The 19,619-nt window shown below is 40.8% G+C and overlaps 2 protein-coding genes and 1 long non-coding RNA gene across 6 annotated transcripts in view; 1 reads left to right on the forward strand and 2 right to left on the reverse strand.

Moving 5' to 3' along the window:
* The window catches only part of ERC2 (ELKS/RAB6-interacting/CAST family member 2), a 664,972-nt gene that overhangs the window by 55,407 nt on the left and 589,946 nt on the right, over nucleotides 1-19,619 (forward strand). The window lies entirely within an intron of this gene.
* The window catches only part of LOC148132022 (uncharacterized), a 110,069-nt gene that overhangs the window by 52,949 nt on the left and 37,501 nt on the right, over nucleotides 1-19,619 (reverse strand). The window lies entirely within an intron of this gene.
* Nucleotides 16,788-19,426, reverse strand: LOC148132023 (endogenous retrovirus group K member 8 Gag polyprotein-like). Its single transcript, XM_087954767.1, has one exon. It carries the CDS (start codon nucleotides 18,529-18,531, stop codon nucleotides 17,560-17,562), a length of 972 nt encoding a protein of 323 aa, XP_087810893.1. The 5' UTR covers nucleotides 18,532-19,426; the 3' UTR covers nucleotides 16,788-17,559.

The following is a 19,619-nucleotide window of genomic DNA, read 5'->3' on the forward strand; positions in this document are numbered from 1 at the left end:
CGTGCAATTATGCGTTTAATTAAACCTTTCTTGATTTAGCTGCTGGGAGCCCTGAGGGAAATGACAGTTTATTTCTAAAAAAGATTTGATGCATAAGGGCCTGATTTATCTCTCATTAGTCTTGTTTTTTACAAGGTTCAGCCCTGTTTGTTTTAAGGAGCCTTTCTCTGATTGAATCTCTATGAAAGTGAGAGAAGAATTCAGTTGCAGTTTTTTCTCTCTTGTTGTTTTCTCCAATGTCCTGATTTTAGCATATTGAGCTGAGACGGAAGGTGCAAATTAATCCTGTTGGATGTTCAGTTAACTGTTAAAACGATTTTGAATTAGGGAATGAGAGAGCTCACCTACAGTGCAGAAAGAAAGAACTCATGTTTCAATGTATGGATTTATTTTTTAAAAAAGGATAAGAATATTATAAACATTTTTACATTTAAATACAGAGATGACTAAAAAGTAAAGGGATATGACTCGGCAGGATTGCTCAAACATGGCAGACCTGCTGTCTAGGTGCATCCTTTTGTTCAATAAATTACGGAAGATGAATTACCATGGAAACTAAACGATTAGGCTATTATTTATTACTCCTTGTGATTTTTTTCTATTCAGAAGACAGCAGATAAGAAGGGGAAATGAATATACTTACTCCACACCCCACCCAACCCAGTCAAGCATGGGATAATTCAGGTGTTTGCAAATAAGAAGAAACTGCAAAATGTAATTCCACTGAGTATGGCTCTTCTGAGTTAATAGGCTTTGGGCAATGCCTTGTGTTGATACGTGGAATTAGGAATATTGACTGAAGTTATAGTTTTGCCTTTAATTAGTCTCATCTTGCATATTTAAAACATTTATATAGCTGCCTGTTTTAAAAACAACTCTGGTATATATAAGAGACACTTGTGCAATGTGTCTTTCAGACACATTGATGTTTCTAAATGCAGATATTAATATATTTAAAGCTTGATTCTATACATTACACTAGAATTCCATCTGCTATGTGTCTGTCTCATAAAGTTCTGTTGTGATGTGACCTGGCTTTAAGAAGCTTGACAACTACAACCTAGACTGTCGATTTCTGTGTCTCAAACAAGATCCTTTAATAATTGGCTAAAAGAGATTCTATTCTCTTCCTATTCAAGAGACAGCTTGCAAACTATGCTGTCTTTTATCTGACTGTTCCCTAGGCAGTGTTTCTGGGGCCAGGTCATTCCCACATGCCATTTACAACAAGAAACCCAACCAGATGAGCTAATTCTACATTATTGTAAAGTTTACCTTACCACAATCTTGCAAGTCTGAATGCACATCTCTCCCCCATCTCCTTTACAGCCCAAGAAACCAGGGAAGGTCTCTTCTGAACCTCTTGCCCTACCTGTGTTCCTGCTGCAGGCTCAGCAGGACCATTCTCTTGGTTGTGTCTCTTTGTCCTATATCCCAAGGTCATTCCCATATAACATTACAGAAATTGTGTGCTTGTTAGGGTTGTTATTTTTTTCTGAAGTTTATTGTCTCAATGTAAGCTTATTTACTGTATGTTTCATATATTCTGGGATTTCTGTGCAACAGGTTTTCTTACATTACTTGTGGCTCTATCCCAACTTGTGACCTGCTCCATGATTTTTCTCCTTTGTAGGCTTCTATGGGAGGTAACCTTTAATACAATTTTAGTGGATATATTGCTGCTGATTATAGAAGCACTATATGTTTCTTTCCTTCAACATTCATTATTTTTGCATGTGGTTATTTAGAGTTAAAACAGAATGTTTACTCTCATGTTTCTTTTTAAAATAAAGGTTATTTTAATGATCCCTGGTGAGGTTGATTTAACTCTCAAAGGGTGTAGGGATTGATTTAGCTAATGTTTCAGAGCTCCACAGTCAGGAGGTGGTGCAACAGAATTTATTTCATTTTCATCATACTTTCCCCTCTTTTAAATGCAACTTGTGGCATTCCCACCTATCTTATGAGAATCTTATTTATAAATATAAAAATATAAATAAGAAATGAAGTTCCTAAAATGTATACGAGGAATTGAATTCAGCATATTATGGTAGGTGCACATGAAATTAATTCATTTGCTGTGATGGTTGAATGCTACACTGCAGCACACAGGGATAATGAAAGAACTAGGAATAAATTTGTGGGGAAATTGTGCAATTCTATTTATGCAATAATACGGAAGGGGAGGGAATTATTTGAGAGGATATGAATGGACAGTTAGGAACAAGTCAAAAGCAATAGCTATTTTTTTAGTAAGTATATGTTTACGAAGTTTTTTTTGTTTTAAATATGTAGCTTATGCATAAGCCTGTTCATATGTATACATAACAAAGGAATGAATCTAAAAGCAGGGTTGATTTGACAGTTTGCATTGAAAGATAAGAATTACTGAATGATTGGGACAGATGTTGATTATGAGACAGACCATTATTTAGTAGTGTCAAGAATGGATTTGGAGAAAATGCATATGAGATAAAAGGAAGAAGTGAAAAAATGGGAATGAAAGTGGAATAATTATAGGAAGAACAATTGTGACTCCTATATAAAAAAGTATTAGAAGATATAACCATCTCAGTGGAATAAATCAAAATTGGATATAAAGAAAAAGGATATGGACACTTCTTGGAACAACGTGAAAAGAATTAATGACAATATGCCACAGCAGTGTGTGCAGATATGCTAATAGCAAGCTGAAATGAAAAAGGCTGTATATGAGAAAAAGGCATATAAAAGATTGCTTTAAAAATGAAGATGCGAAGAATGTATTGAATGCTGTATATAGAGGAAAAAAGACATTTGCAAAGAATGTAATCAAAGAGAACAAGGAATAATTAAGACTTTAACAGGCAGAAAGAATCCTGAGTAATTTTCATGGGAAAAAAACATAGTTTGGAAGGACTAAACAATACACCTTCATTCCATCCATCCATTCCACAAAGTGAATGAAATTAGGAATAAAATTGATGTAATTATTTGGAGTACAGTTGTAAAGAAATGATTAAATGGTCTTTTGGGGATTTGCTTGGGAATTAAATGATATATCAAGAGTGAAATTGAGAGCCAGTTTCGTCTAGTGGTTAAGGCCTCAGGCTAGAAACTAAGAGACAATGAGTTCTATTCCTGCCTTAGGCATGAAAGCTGGCTGGGTGTCATTGAACTGGTCACTCTCTCTCAGCCCAACCCTCTTTACAACTTTGTTGTGTTAGGGAAAGAGAAGGACTAAGGATATTATGTATGTTTGCCATGTTGAGTTACTTATAAAGTAAGAAAGGTGAGGTAACAATCAAATAAATGAACAGGAATGCTAAACTCTGTGACAATATTGAAAAATGGTGAGTCTGCAGATGTAAATGATGGAACTGGGGAAAAGTTAAAATATGGATAGCATTTGCTTATGGAACTTCTATGTGAAGAAAGACACATCTTGGCCTGATTGTTATCTATTTGTTTACCAAATATATGAGGCTGCCCATCCATCTTGGGGTGGTGAACAAAAGTAAAAACCATCAGCAATCATAAAAGAATACACAGAACAAAGAAACAAACAAAACCAGATTGAGTTTTTTTCATTAAAAATCTTTAAAAAAAATCATGCCATACATCCACACCAGAATTATTAGTCTTAAAACCTTGCTTGAAAGTTAAAGTAAAGTATACCCAAGTTGTATGAAAGGGATAAGATTGCAGAGTTACAATCATAGATTGATATATGATAACATACTAGAATATTGAAATTATTATTTTATAATGGTGAAACATTTGGATAGTTAAGAATTAACCCTGAATATAGTAAAATATTGGTAAATGAATTGATGAATATAGTTAAAAAGGTAGCTTTTCAGCATATTGCAGCAGCAATTGTACAACATTTTTAGAGCTTCTGGATGCTGTCGTTTTCCTCATTAACAAATGGACTATGAGATTACTATTTTCTATGTTTTCACAGCAGAGTGGCAAAAAAGGGAACTAATCTTTGTGTTTGTATCCCAATGAGAGAAAAAGCACAATATGGGAGAATATGGATAATTGCTTAGACTTCTATCAGCTGACAGGGCATTTCTATATAGGAGTGTGATTAAACTGATTTTATTGGAGTGCAAATGGTAGAACATTCTATCTGCTGAATAAAGGATTTAAGAGACATAGGAGGCTTAGTCTATTGGCAAAGTCTGGGCTATATACATTTGGAACAGAGAAAAGGTCTTTCTGGCAGTTTGTGTCAAAGTCGATTCATTTCAGATCAGGCTTTATCAAAACCCAGTGTAGCTTGTTTTACAAAGAGAAGCCCCAAGACCTTAGGACTGCAATTATTTCCTGGGACCAAGTAGATGTAATGCTGTCATATAGAGACATGGTTTTTGTTGTTGAACTAGAAAAATTAAATGTTCAAATGTTTAAACATATTGAGAAAGTATATAATTAGAGAACACTTTATGCAAATATGGAATTAAAAATATGGAATTAAAAGGATGGTAAATGCTAAATGAAATTGATGAAAGAAAGTAAAATCTTAGTGAATATATAACATTGAACAGTAAGACAAGGATCTGTGATGTCCCACTGGTTGCTTAATGTAATTTGAGTACAAATATAAGGAGTGCTTCTGGTGATATTGTAGCTGCTTTGGGATGGGTTTTGGGGTGTACTTTTGCATGCAGATATTGCTGTATTATTGGATGAGAAATGGAATGATCTGCAGGAAATGTTATATACATTATATATAGCAATATATATGCAAAATGCTATATACATTATATAGAGACCAATGAGGAGAATGGCTATGAAAATATTTCAAAGATCAAGGTATGTGTAGTTGATGAGATCAATAGATGTGAGAAGTATATAGAACAAAAAAACGTTTATGAATTAGTATATGAACATCATGTCAGCAAGGTTGGTTTCCAAAAACAGAAAGGTTTGAAGAGATATAGTTAATGATAATGGTGTAAATCAGATTTCAATTTCTTTTTCTTGCCTTTTATCTTTTGTCTTTAAGTTCTTGCCATTAAGTTCTGTTGATCAGTATTTTTGTTGTTTGTATAATGTTGCTTACCCGAAAAGAGAGAAACGTGATAAATATATATGATATAGATATACATCCAAATACATGAAGTTGCCAGTGTTTTCCCTCTTTAAACAAAAAAACTCATTAGCTAATGATTATACACATTTTGAAACAATTCTTCATTTTCTTGGTGATGAAGATGGAAATTTTCATCAAAATGTGAACTTTTCTTACAAATATATTTTGGGATATCAGAAATGACTTGCTGGCTTTACAACATAATGGGCATCTCACCAGCAAGACTTGTATACCATCTGTCTGAATCTGCCCCAATCTTACTGTGTAATAACGTTGAAGTGTCTGTCATTCAAAAATAAAATATATGCCATCTGGCCATTTTAAAAACTGAAAATGGGAGCTTATACAGAATTCTCTGGAAATGTAGTGTGTTATAAATTATAGAGAAAGTTCTAGGGTTGTCCTGTGCAAGGAATTATATCGATATGTTGTTGTCATATTATAATATGCACTCCAGCAACAATGATGAAAAGACAAGGAGTAGTAGCTATTTAACTATTCTTACCTATTCCTATGGCAAAGTATGGAACAATGAGGACTGGTGATCTAAGCTTGAAAGAATTGGCATTTCCCAGACTTCTATAAGATGAATGTCTTATTTTTGGTAGCCTGCTTGAAATCATGATTTTCTAACAACAATAGACAAGGCCTGGGCAAAAGTATGGGTAGTTCTCGACTTACAACAGTTCATTTAGTGACTGTTCGAAGTTACAGCGACACTGAAAAAAAAGCCAGTTTTTCACACTTATGACCATTACAGCATCCCCATGGATATGTGATCACCTATTGCGACCTTCTGACAAACAAAATCAATGGGGAAGCCAGATTCACTTAACAATGGTGTTATTGATTTAACAACTACAGTGATTCAGACAACAAACGTGACAAGAAAAGTCATAAAATGGGGCAAAACTCACTTAACAAACTTCTTACTTAGCCACATAAATTTTGGACTCGGTTGTGGTCGTCAGTTGAGGACTACCTGTATTGTGCCACATACAGCCACTTCATTATGACATTAATCAGTAGGTTTTGGAGTCCAAGTTAAAGTTCAGATTTTCACCTATAAAGCCCTACCTGGCCCAGCTCCTGTGTACCTTCAGGGCCTTCTCCTGTGACTTGAACCAGACACTCCTGGATGTACATCATGGAAACAGAGTCTTAAGGTCCACTCCACACCCTATGGGACATGAAGGGAATGGGGCTTGGAGATATTTCTTCTTGGTGTGGCAGCCTCAAATTACTTGAAGCAGCTCAGCCCATGAAGTTGATTCCAACAAAACAAAGAAAATCATTTTGTTTTGGCATGTGATTGGGTATTAATGGATGTATTGGGCTGCCTTTTCAGTTAACATTTTTTGTGGTTCTATTCTGGGGTGTTAGGCATGTTTTTGCAATTAATATTGTAATATCGTAAATGGCAGTGGTGGGATTCAATTTTTTTTTACTGCCGGTTCTGTGGGTGTGGCTTGGTGGGTGTGGTGTGGCTTGGTGGGCATGGCAGGGGAAGGATACTGTAAAATCCCCATTCCATCCCCACTACTGGGAGAAGGTTACTGCAAAATCCCATTCCCTCTCCACCCCACTAACTTGCTTTCCAAGTCCTTTCTCTTGTGCAGGCAAAGACCCAGCTAATCAGCTGGGACTTGGGAGGCAGAGAATAGATGGGACGGGGCCAGTCAGAGGTGGTATTTGTCGGTTCTCCAAACTACTCAAAATTTCCACTGCTTGGTGGGCATGGCATGGCTTGGTAGGCATGGCATGGTGGGCATGGCAGGGGAAGGATGCTGCAAAATATCCATTCCTACCCAACTCCAGGGGAAGAATACTGTAAAATATCCATTCCTCCTCACTCCTGGGGGAAGGTTACTGTAAAATCTCCATTCCCTCCCCACCCCACTAACCTGTTTTCCAGCTCCATTCTTCTGTGCAGGACAACAAAGAAGATCCAGCTGATCAGCTGGGACTTGGGAGGCAGAGAATAGATAGCGGTGGGGACAGTCAGAAGTGGTATTTGCCGGTTCTCCGAACTACTCAAAATTTCCACTACCAGTTCTCCCGAACTGGTCAGAACCTGCTGAATACCACCACTGCTTTGATTGTTTTAGGCTCGGGCAGCTAAAACATTTAAATATAAAAATTATAAAAATATAAATACAGGCCCTGAGAAATAAGATACATTTAAAAAAAAAAATCTTCTAGCTTTGTGCAACATCTGTTTTTCCAGCCAGCCTTAGAATAGACCAGTCATATTAAACAAGTTGGCTGTAGAATTTAGATTTACATGCCAGAAGAACTGAGAGTAGCCTAATCCTAAATTCAATGTTTGATTAAACTCCTCTTGTAGAAAAAAGGCTGGGTAGAGTTGCATTGACACTGCAGTGCCATAATCAATAAGAGGAAGGCATCCATGCCTTTTTTATTTAATTGCTAGTGTCTGCTGGTGCGTCTAAGCAAGCAGTTGCCATTTTGTTCTTCTGTTGCTTGATTTTGTAACAGGCAATAAATAAGAAGAAGCAAAATGATAGCTCTGCAGTTGTGCCTTTTATTTTTGCTACAGGAGAAGCTTCCATCACTGTCCAAGAATGAGGGAACCACAGCCCTCAATCTTATATAAATACAGATAGTCCTCGACTTACAACAGTGAAACATCATTGAAAAAAGTGACTTATGACCGTTTCCCCACACTTATGGTCTTTGCAGCATCCCTATGGATACGTGGTCAGAATTAGGATGCTTGATGACTGGTTGCAGTGTCCTGGGATCATGTGATCACCTTCTGTGGCTTTCTGACAAAGTCAATGGAGAAGCAAGTAGCAATAACCCTATTACTACTTTAATATTAAAGTAGTAACAATCCTGTTACTACTTTAATAGCTGCAAGTTATTCACTTAACAAATGTGTCATAAAATGGAGCAAAATTCAGTTAATAGCTGTCTCACTTAGCAACAGAAATTTGGGACTCGATTGAACTACCTGTACTCCACTGTGAGTATAGACAACATCAATAGCAAGGGAGGGCATTGCCCGATTATTTTGAGATTACAATATTTTATTTTACTTTATTTGTCAATCGCTTACAAGATAATAGAGATAAGAGTAAACATAAGTATAAATACAGGAAATAGGTACGAATAAATGGGGACAATAGGACAGGGATGGTAGGCACGATTGGGCGCTTATTCACGCCCCTTACATGCCTCTTAGGAATGGGGTGAGGTCAATAGTGGTTAGTTTGAGGGAAAAGGAGTGTGGGTTTGGGGATGTAACAACAGAGTCAGGTAGTGGGTTCCAGGCATTGACCACTCTGTCACTGAAGTCGTACTTCTGCAGTCAAGTTTGGAGTGATTTACATTAAGTTTATATCTGTTGTGTGCTCTTGTATTGTTGCGGTTGAAGCAGAAAAAGTCATTGACTGGTAGTACATTATGGCAGATAATTTTTTATACTATGGTTAAGTCAAACCGTGGGCGGCATAGTTCTAGGTTGTCCAAGTTCAAAATCTCAAGCCTGGTGGTGTAGGGTATTCTATTTCACACCATTATAGTTTTTAGTAGAAATGATATCAAAGGAAGAGAATTGCCAACCATTGTACTCATTATAGATTAGGCATGGAAACGACAGACCCATATTTATTTATTTATGGATTAAATAACCACTTCTACCAGTCAGCTAATATATTCAGAGTTTCTTGCATATACTGTATACTCATACAAATATAGAAACATGACAGAAAATAAGCAAGATATAAGCAGGACCATGAAAAGCACATTCTTTGGCTGTCATCCGAATGTTGTCAGGGAATTAACTAGGATAATGGGCTTCAAAATTTGAATCCCATTACCAAGAATGCCTGAAAAAGCCCTTCTATTTTCCACAAAAGAGACATGATTTGATGTCTTTATCACCCACGTGGGATACCGCTGTACTTTTCGCACTATTGTCATGTAATACTAAGAAACATAAGGAGATCTGTAGTAGTAGAAAATAGTGGCAAGAATAGTAGAGCTACAGTACAGTATATGGTTAACATTGGGCTTTCTGTGGATTGTTGTTGCTTTTATTCTTGTTGCACACATCAGTTGGAATCTTTAACTTGTAAGCAACAGAAAGTGCATCTTTCTCTGTGATTGTAGTACGGCTGCTCAGTTATCAAAGAAGGGGCAAAAAAAAAAAAAAAAAAAAAAAGAGAAGAAGTCTGATTGTGAAAGAGTTCCTGTACTTCAATAATGGTTGCTGAGCGATTAAAAAGAACAACAACGGGTCTTCACTTGTGTTCTTTCAATCTTCATGCCACAAAGCGATTCCGTGAGTGACAGTTCTAGCAATACCTCTGTTTGGTGGCACATCTATTAATACATCTATTCAACAGGTAGTCCTTGACTTGCGACCACAATTGAGTCCAACATTTCTGTTGCTAAGTGAAATATTTGTTAAGTGGATTTTATCCAATTTTATGACCTTTCTTTGTCACAATTGTTAAGCGAATCACTGGATGTTGTGGTTTTTCCAGCAGCCTGTGCAGACAGCAGTGGAATCAGACAGTGGGGAAGAACGGGGACCAGTCCAGGAGACCGGAGACGACTCAGACAAGGGTCCTGCATCCGATGCAGAGATGGGGCTAGGACCATCTGGGAGTGGGGTGCTGCCTCTGGAGTCTGGCAGCAACAAGGGGAGCTTGTTCCCAGTGTGCGCTCATGCAGAGCTGCTAGAAGGCAAGAGCAGCTGAGACAAAAGGGGCGACTCGGGAGTAAGGCTTGGAGGTGATTGCCCCTCCCTTAAGATATAAAGGACATGCAAAGGTAAAGAAACCTTGGTAGGAAGCAAAGTCGTTCGTTTTGTTTGGATTAATCCTTGAAGCTCTGTGTGGACTTCGTACTTTGGTTGTTTTTTTATAGTTCATTTAGCACTTTAATTGTTGGCAGCAATTCAAAGGAGAGGAAGGTGGGTGCTTATCTTGAGGGACTGTTTGGGACTCATTACAGGCTGGGAATGAACATAATTCCCCGAGCTGAAATAAAACAAGAGTTGTTTTAACTAAGCGTGTGCTTGATTGACGGTCTCAGGAAGCCTTGGTCAGAACACTGGAGTTATTAAGTTAGTAACATGGTTGTTAAGTGAATCTGGCTTTCTCCATGGACCTTGCTGGTCAAAAGGTGATCACATGACCCCAGGACACTGCAACTGTCATAAATGTGAGTCAGTTGTCAAGCATCCGAAGTTTGAGTGTGTGACCATGGGGATGCTGCAAAGGCTGTGAGTGTGCAAAATGTTCATAAGCAGGGGTGGGATTCTACCGGTTCTGTCCACTTCTGTAGAACCGGTTGCTCTGAAGAGCAGCAAAAAGAGAGCATACATAGAACCAGTTCTATGTTTGCTGCTGTTTTGGCCTACACGCCTGCCTGGGCTCTTACCTGACCTTTATTTCCTGCATTTTCAACCGCAGCTGCTTTGTGTGGTACAGCTGCAGTTGAAAAAGCAGGAAAAAAGGGCTTTTCCAACTGCTGCGCACTTGCACGCAGCGCTGCTCAGCTGTCTGGGTAGCTCAGCAGGTCATAAATTGCACTTGCGTGACTCGCATGCGCGACGCAGAGCGACAGAACTGGTACTTATACCGGTCGGATCCAATCCCTGGTCATAAGTTATATTTTTCAGTGCCGTTGTAACTTTGAACAGTCACTAAATGAACTGTTGAGTATTGACTGTATTGATCAGTTGTTATAGGGTTAGGGTCATACTATCAACTGGGGTAATAGTTAAAACAGGTTATCCAGCGTTCTAGCATAATGGCATTTAATTTCATTTCACCCTCAGTGTCCAAGACAGCATGTCTGCATTTACCACAGGTTATAGCAACTTGTACATAAAGCAATAGCACTTAGACTTGTATACCACTTCATAATGCTTTACAGTATTCTCTAAGCAATTTACAAAGTCAACATATACACAGATAAATGAGATGCTCCTGTGATGTATTTATAATAGGAATTTACCTATTTATTTATGAACATACATAATATTTCTTTCTTCCTCTATTTTCTCCACAACAACAATGCTATGAGGTGTGTTAGGCTGAGAGAGAGTAACCACACCAAAGTCATTTAGCTGGCTTTCATGGCAGGACTTGAACTCACAGTCAGTCTTCTGAAAGGCACTGAAGACCTGGTTTTGCCAGCGGGCCTGGGGAACCCAGAGAGGGATGGAGCCCATCAAATGGCTAGTGTGATTTGATGTTGTCGGGACAGGGGATGGGAGTTTTTTTTTTTTTTAATTTTTCCAGATTTTATTCTATTGTACTTTACAAATTTATTTGATTTTTTTTGTTAGTTCTTATTGTTTTTTTGTTTTATTTTTATTTTTTGTTTCAAATATGGTTTTACATTGTGTAAGCTGCCTCGAGTCGCCATGGGTGAATAGGCGGCAATATTAATTAATTAAATAAATAATAATAAATAATATTAAGTTGAGAAACTGGGGTTTAGAAAGAGAAATGGAGAATGATGTTGGTAAACATGAGAGGTGCTAATTCTTGGAAGTAGCCACCAAACTACAGGAATCCCATTACTGGTTTTGCCTGTCTATGTGATTTGCAAGTCCTTAGGAGCTGTGGTGGTGCAGTGGTTAGAGTGTAGTACTGCAGGCTACTGCTACTTACTGTCAGCTGCCTGCAATTTGTTAGTTCAAATCTCACCAGGTTCAAGGTTGACTCAGCCTTCCATCCTTCCGAGATGGAAAAGAAACACAACGCAAGGCTGCTTCATGAAAAGAAGACACAACGCAAGGCTGTCTCGGGATGAGAGCACAGAGCAAACTCTGAAACCCTCTTTTATTAGAAGCAATCTTTGTTAACGTAGCCATTTTTGTTAGCGTCCTATCACAAACGCATTACATCACACAAAATGCACTGATTATTCGTATAAGCATACAAAGCTGCAAAGTTTAAGTTTGCTACAGTTCTGGGTAAGAAATGGCAACAATTTGTCCTTGCTCCTTGCTTCGTGTTGCAGCCAACCACCAGAAGGCTCCGTTGTCCTAGCACGTACACAAAGAACAAAGGATCATAGTTCCCACATCTCCCCTGTGTTTCCTTTTTAAGAGACAGGGAGTGTTTTAGTCCCAATAACAATCTTTGTCAGGCGCGTAGGCAAGAGTGTTGTGCATGTTGATGTTATCCACGACGTTCGTGACTTCTTCAACCATCACAAACATCTTGTCCTCGTCTGGGTCGTCACAGGTTGGCTCTCCTATCTCATCTTCGGATGGCAGTGGTTCATATGTGTTAGTTATTTGTTGATTCCAGAGAGCCATTACCTGCGCAGTGGCTTTTTCCTCAGCCAAGAGGGATAAACTGTTAGAAATAGTGCGTACAAAGATGGGTAATACACAAGGCAATACAACACATCCTGCAGCAATCATACCAATGAGCGCTACAATAGCTTGCAAACCAGGCAATTTTGGGAACCAGGATCCAAACATGTCTCTAAAATCAAGACCATTCCATGTTTGTACGGGTACATGCGCAACCTTGATCATTCTATCAGTAATTTGTTGGATAACTTTTCCGCTATCATCTACCTCAATACAAAAATTACTAAGGTTAAATTTTCCACACACTCCTCCTTCTTTGGCAAGAAGATAATCTAAAGCCAAGCGATTTTGCATAATATAAGTTTGTGAAAGCGCGCTTTCTTTAGCTAATTTTTTGAGTGCTATAGCTGTTTCATTGGTTATAATTTCTACTACAGCCTGCAACCTTATGATTCTATTAAGCATGTATATAGGGGTACAGTATCCCCATGGGCCGTCTTGGGCCCATATGGCCATGTCATAGTAATGGATAATACGCTCAGAGGGCCACTCATCGTCCCTCCAATTACCAATTTTTATGTTGCTGGACCTCTTTTTTCGGATGTTACCCACTTCTTCATACACCGGGATTCCTAGTGTACGTCTCCTTGTAAGAGGTAAGAGGAAGAAGGATGGCTGAATGGCTCCCAGAATACAAGACCCGTACCACCCTGCAGGAAGAATGTTATAAGCATAACTTCCACAAATCCAATACAGTCCATCAGGGAATGCCATGCAAGAGTGTCATTTTCAGGATCCTTTAAAAAGGTCATGTTGATAATTTTACTTAAAATATTATTGGGTGGGGTATCATTGGACCACCATGTATTGTTGTTCCACGTGCCTAGGCACAACAATTCTCCCATTGGGAGTAATTGATTGTCGGTCTGATTACGTTGGAAGCATACATGACCTACTAAGTTAGTAGAAAGTAGCCAGGTTTCATTGGCAGTCTGGTGATATGTAAAGTTGTTTTGATTAAGTAATAATTCTGTGTAATTTGCTTCACGACCATGCCATGGCCATTGGTCCCCCATATTGGTCCCTCCACAGACAAAACAATTTTTGACAGTTAGTTCTTTGGCAACTGTCTCAACTAGTTTTATAAACATGTTATGAGCTTTGGGGGGAATAGGGAGAGAGTTCAATTTGCCAATTTCGTCTTCATACTCCCAGAAAACTTTGGATGGTGTTGACTTTATGGAGGTGGTGTGGATTTTCAATACAATATAACCATATGGGTCACGTCCGGTACTGTCGATACCAAGACCTAAAAAACGATATTGTACCCCATTAGATTCAGGTAAGTGAGTATACAAGCAAATGGGATTACATTTGTCAGTGGTACATGCGGTAGAGCTTGATTTAACAGCGATATTAATATTTTGAGGGCCTCTTACTTGAGCAGAGTTGATAGGTGGGGTGTACCAGTAGTTGTAAATAGTGGTGGCCCCCACGTTAGTCCCGGACACCTTTTGAAAGAGATATTTCTTTTCCTGTAGATAAGACCTCTGCCAGCTGTGTGAGCCGCAGGTAACTCCTGCAGCGTCGTTAGGACCTTGACCTTTGCTGATGGCAAAGCAAGCATCAAAGCATACTGAGGTGTTGGTAGCCCCCCCGAGTGACATTATGGGTTATGTACCCATTTTTTGTTTGACTGGTTGAGAACATTCCTGCAAGATCAGAACTGGAGCCACCTTTGTATGCATAGACATATAGGGATGCTGTAATGGGTCCCACTGCCTTAGGCTCGTAGCACTGAATGCCTTCGGCAGTGTAACATCGCGCATATTGAGTGTTGTTATGCAGACAAGGGGAGACCGTCGTGGAGTTGCACTCAGGCTTCAAAGTATGATAGATCAGGGTGGATTGGGTTTTCGTTCCGCTGCGAGTAGTTTTGATGCAGGCGTCGCAGGAGGATGGGGTGGCTGTCGTATCGGCAGGAACGATGTGGAAGCCCAGGAAGCAAATGATGAATGCAGCGGGCAGCTTCATGATGCTGATGTAGGCAAGGCTGGTTTGGGTAGAAAAGGCCTCACTTGTCGTCCGGGGACCCAGGTGGTGTTGTTGTTGTAGGAAACAGCCGCGTACCCTTGTCCCCAGGTTATAAGTTCAGCAGGCCCGTGCCATGTGGGATCTGGCAACTGTCGAAAGTAGACTGGAGGTCTAGGAGCATCCTTGGATGGAGAGCAAAAGTGTCGAGAGGCGGCAGAAGAAGCAGGTGTGCCAGACTCATTCAGGAAATTCAGTGTAAATAAGCACAAGTTAAGCTTGTTTTGCAGCGTGGGTAGCCCTGGGACGAGTTTCCCCATCGAGTTTTGAACTTTGTCAAGAGCATTCTTTAGGGTCAGATTGGCTTTTTCTACTATGGCCTGCCCTTGAGAATTGTATGGAATGCCAAATTTGTGCAAAATGCCCCATTGTTTACAAAAGGTAGCAAAGTTGGTACTAGTATAGGCGGGGCCATTATCAGTTTTTAATTCCGAGGGCTTTCCCAGGCACGTAAATGACCGGATGCCATGGTTAAGCCTCTGGGATTTACTCCCATTGGCAGGGCAGGGGCTTGCTTGCTGCAAGTAGGGCATTGTTGAATAATTGCAGCAGCCTCTTGGGCGGTGATTTGGAATTCCTTCATAAGAGCCCTTTTATTTTGATGAAAGTAGTTATGACTGTCCCAAGGGGTTAGGGGAGAAAGAGAGAAAGCGGATAGGATAGTAGCAGCGGGTGCGGCTGAAGCCGCTGCATCGGCTCTGTCATTTCCTTCTTGTAATGGGCGGGAAATGGTTGATGACTTCGTATATGAGCAACAAAGAAAGGGTGGGAGCGGGTTGAGATGAGTTGCTAAAGCGAAATGAATTTAGTAAGAAGGTCATTGTCCAGAGTGGGGGAGAGATATGCATCGGAGATATTCTTTACTATAAAAGTGACATAAAGACTGTCCAAGATTAAATTGAAAGGTTGATCGGGAAAATGTTGAAAGGCCAATATAGCAGCAGCAAGTTCTGCCCTTTGGGCAGACGATTGTGGCTGAGTAACTTTGGTGCGCCATTGCCCTTCCGAAAACCAGGCACAGGCGCCATATTGCTTCCCTCCATCTGCATATATAGTGATCGCAGAGGGAATGGGGGCTGTGGATTCTATTGATTGCCAATTAAAAGGAACTAGCTTAAGTAAATTAAGCCGGCCATCTGCAGGGAGATGGCAGGAAATAGTCACCGGCCATTCTCCCATTACAATTTGTAATGATTCTGAATTCAATAACATTACCTCCCAATCGGACAATGACATGGGGACATATAGTACAGAGGGTTCAATAGCCATTAGGGCTTTACAACGTTGACGCCCTTTGTGAATAAGTATAGAGAAGAGCAAAGGTTTGGGGTTAATGGATTTATGAGAAGTATGAGGCAGGTGTATCCATTCTAGGATGAGAAGTTTAGAGAGACTTTGAGCAAGAATTGCAGTAGATAGCTGAGGTGTATTGAGCAAGATTAAGGAAATAGGAGCATTGTTGTGACATCGGTCGACCCACCTTTTCTGCATAATGTGCTGTATGTCCTGGGTGATTTTTAATTGATGATCTGTAAGGGTAATTTTATCCTCTGGAGTGGTTCCTCCCTTTAATGCATCAAACAGGGGGCTGAGCATGTGTGTAGTGATGCCAAAATAGGGACGGGTCCAATTAATAGCCCCTAAATATTGTTGTAGTTTTACGAGGGATGTGGTGCGGGGCAGGGCTAATGCTGGTAAAACTGGTGCCGAATAAGCTTGCATTAGCTTATGTCCTAGATATTGAAAAGGATGTTGTGTTTGAACCTTTTCCGGGGCTATGTGTAAACCACCTTGGTGTAGCAAGGTGATAAGATTGTCCAGGGTAGCAGCAACTGTGCCTTCTGGACTGGGGGCACCTATGAGAATATCATCCATATAGTGGTAGACTAGAAATTGTGGGTGTTGTGTTCTATAGGGCTGAAGGATTTGATTAACATAGTATTGGCACATTGTGGGGCTGTTAAGCATGCCTTGAGGCAATACCTTCCATTGATATCATTTAGTGGGATGAGAATTGTTAGGTTGGGGAATAGTAAAGGCAAAGAGTTTGCGGTCTTCCGCATGAAGGGGGATGGAAAAGAAACAGTCCTTGAGGTCAATGACAACAACGTCATAGTTAGTGGGAATAAGGTTGGGATTAGGTAAGCCACATTGGAGTGAACCCATGGGTTGTATGATGGAGTTGACAGCCCTTAAATCATGCAAAAAGTGTCATTTTCCAGATTTTTTCTTTATAACAAACACCGGAGTGTTGTATGGGCTAAGCGATGGCTCGATATGATCATATTGTAATTGTTCGGCTGTTAATTGCTGCAATGCAAGCAATTTATTTGCTGGCAATGGCCATTGATCAACCCAAACAGGAACATCCATGGTTAAGGTCAAGCGAAGGGGAAGAGGGTGAGTCATTCTAGCTGCAATTTAGCGCCAAATTGAGAGAGCAAGTCTCTCCCCCACAAATTCGTGTGAAGGGGGAGGATGACGGGCTTAATTTGTGCAGTCCCTGTGAGATTTTCAGAAGTCACAGGGAGCCAAAATTTACTGATGCGAGCCGTTTGAATCCCTCCTACACCTCTTACCGATGGGGAGGTCTCTGTTTCCCAGTCTGTAGGCCACTCGTCAGAGCATATCACCGAGACGTCCGCACCAGAATCCAGAAGACCGGTGAAGCGGCGACCCTTGATTAAAGCCAAGAGTGTGGGCTTAGTTTCGGTGATAGATCTAGTGAGGGCAAACACATCAGAGGGAAGTTGCGGTACCATGATCATTTTTGCTACGATGTCACCCTTTTGTAACTTCGTTGGAAGAGTGGATAGCACAGAAAGGTTAATGGCTGAGAGTTTTGAGGAAGGATAAAGCAGATCGGGAACCACAGAGATTCCTTTGAGGAGGGCATGAGGGTGAGATTGTATAAGAGCAGTTTTATCGGAGGAGAAGGAGGCAGAAGGAGGAAGCTGTGCGCTGACAGAGAGTGGTAGATGGGGAAAGGATATGAGCACATCTTCTGCCACTGATAATTCATACACAGTGGATGGTATATGGGCAGCCTTGGGGGAGGGGCTAGCTGCCGGCCCCTCTACTCGTTTCCCGAGGGTTCAGTTTTTGATCGACATTGATTAGCCCAATGATAGCCTTTCTTACATTTCGGGCAGACTGTTTTTGGTTGAACATCTCTACTGGCGGAGGGCTTTGCTGTCCCCCCGCCGGGGGCTCGACATTGTGATTTAAAATGACCGGGCTTCCCACAATTGTAACAATTACCAGATGGCTTATTACCTCTGGTGATAGCTGCAGCCATCATTTCGGAAGTGTATTGGTGTGTTCCCACCACCCTGCAGGCTTGTAGGAATTGGGCTAGAGTGGCATCTGGAGAATTAATCAAGGGAGTAAGCAAGGTTTTACAGTCTGCATTAGCGTTCTCATATGCCAATTTAAGAAGAATTTCCTGCCGAGCCGCCTCATTTGTAATTTGCCTTTGTAGGGCCGTTTGGAGGCGTTCAATAAAATCGGCATAGGGTTCATTGGAATTTTGTAGAATTTTTGCAAAAGATTGTGCGGAGGTATGAGGGTCATCCAAGCGAGAGAGAGCAAGCAGAGCGGCTTGTGCAGAAAGGTTAAGAGCATTAATAGGGCTATTATACTGAGCTGTGGGAGCAGCAAAGGCACCCTCTCCTGCCAGTTCATTTGCGGTAAAATTCGGATTTTGAGCTGCCAATAGGCGACAATGATGGAGAAACTCCGATCGCCATACAACAAATTGAGTCCCTGTTAGAGTCATATGAAAAAGGCTATGCCAATCAGCTGGGATCATTATATGGGCGTTAGCCATCATTGTAAATAATCCCATCGTAAATGGAGCCTGAATACCATACATTTGTACAGCTTGTTTGATATCCTTGATTAATTTAACAGGGATGGGTTCCCAGTGTGGGACGTTTTGTCCCTGCGCATTCTGCGTATAAACTAACGGGAACGCCGATGGGCAGTCGGAGTGATCTAACTCGCCAGTTCTAACTCCCGCAGCGATGGCGGCATGAACCGTGCCCATAGGAGGGGGTAGGGCAGGAGAGGAAGGCACAGAAGGGAGAGCAAGAGAAGAAGAAGAGGGATTGGGTGAGGGGGGTCAGGAGAAGGGGGAGGTTTACCAACTTCATTTGCCTCCAGGGGGCAGTCGGTTTAAGAGACACAGGCGCCACAGCGGGGGCAAGAGTTGGAGAGCAGGATTCACATAGGAGGGGGTCCAGAAAGGGGGCCAAGTAGGGGTTGCTCTAGAGAGGAGAGAGCCACAAAAACCACCCTCCAAGCAATTAATATAGACGAAGGGGCCCTAGGGCTTGCGTGAAGGTATTTTCCAATCTCCTTCCATACTGTAGTTTTGATACTGCCTTTAGCCGGATAAGAAGGGCAGTGTTGCCAAATGTATTCTAGAAGTTCCTCAATAGAGGTTTTTGTGAGGGGGGCATGAAGGGAGCCCCCCTTTTTAAAGGTAAAAAAATTTCGTTTGGTCAATTCTCTGATTTCCTGAATGTGAGCTGCCTGCTCCTTAGAGAATCTACCACCCATACTCACGAGGGATCCGTTGTCGCCAGTGATTCAAGCGGATGGGGTGCACCAAGTCTATTCCAGATTATGAGAATGGGTGTGCCAAAGACGTATCGCTTTTAGTGGATCACGTCGGGGTCACCAGTTGTGGTGGTCTCTCATGAAAAGAAGACACAATGCAAGGCTGTCTCGGGATGAGAGCACAGAGCAAACTCTGAAACCCTCTTTTATTAGAAGCAATCTTTGTTAACGTAGCAATTTTTGTTAGCGTCCTATCACAAATGCATTACATCACACAAAATGCACTGATTATTCGTATAAGCATACAAAGCTGCAAAGTAAGTTTGTTACAGTTCTGGGTAAGAAATGGCAACAATTTGTCCTTGCTCCTTGCTTCGTGTTGCAGCCAACCACCAGAAGGCTCCGTTGTCCTAGCACGTACACAAAGAACAAAGGATCATAGTTCCCACATAAAATGAGGAGCCAGATTGTTGGGGGCAATAGGCTGATTCTGTAAACTGCTTAGAGAGGGTGTCAGGGTTCTGACCGATGCCATAATTAAATCGGGCTGTAAAGCACTGTGAAGCAGTATAT

This window comes from Notechis scutatus, chromosome 2, assembly GCF_049901735.1.
Source record: "Notechis scutatus isolate UNSWTSFEM ecotype Mainland chromosome 2, rNotScu1.2, whole genome shotgun sequence".
In the NCBI taxonomy this organism is placed as follows: domain Eukaryota; kingdom Metazoa; phylum Chordata; class Lepidosauria; order Squamata; family Elapidae; genus Notechis; species Notechis scutatus.

What these genes read in the sequence shown, in the direction of transcription:
- LOC148132023 (XM_087954767.1), bottom strand. Translation starts at nt 18,531, where the DNA reads ATGGGCACGGTTCATGCCGCCATCGCTGCGGGAGTTAGAACTGGCGAG.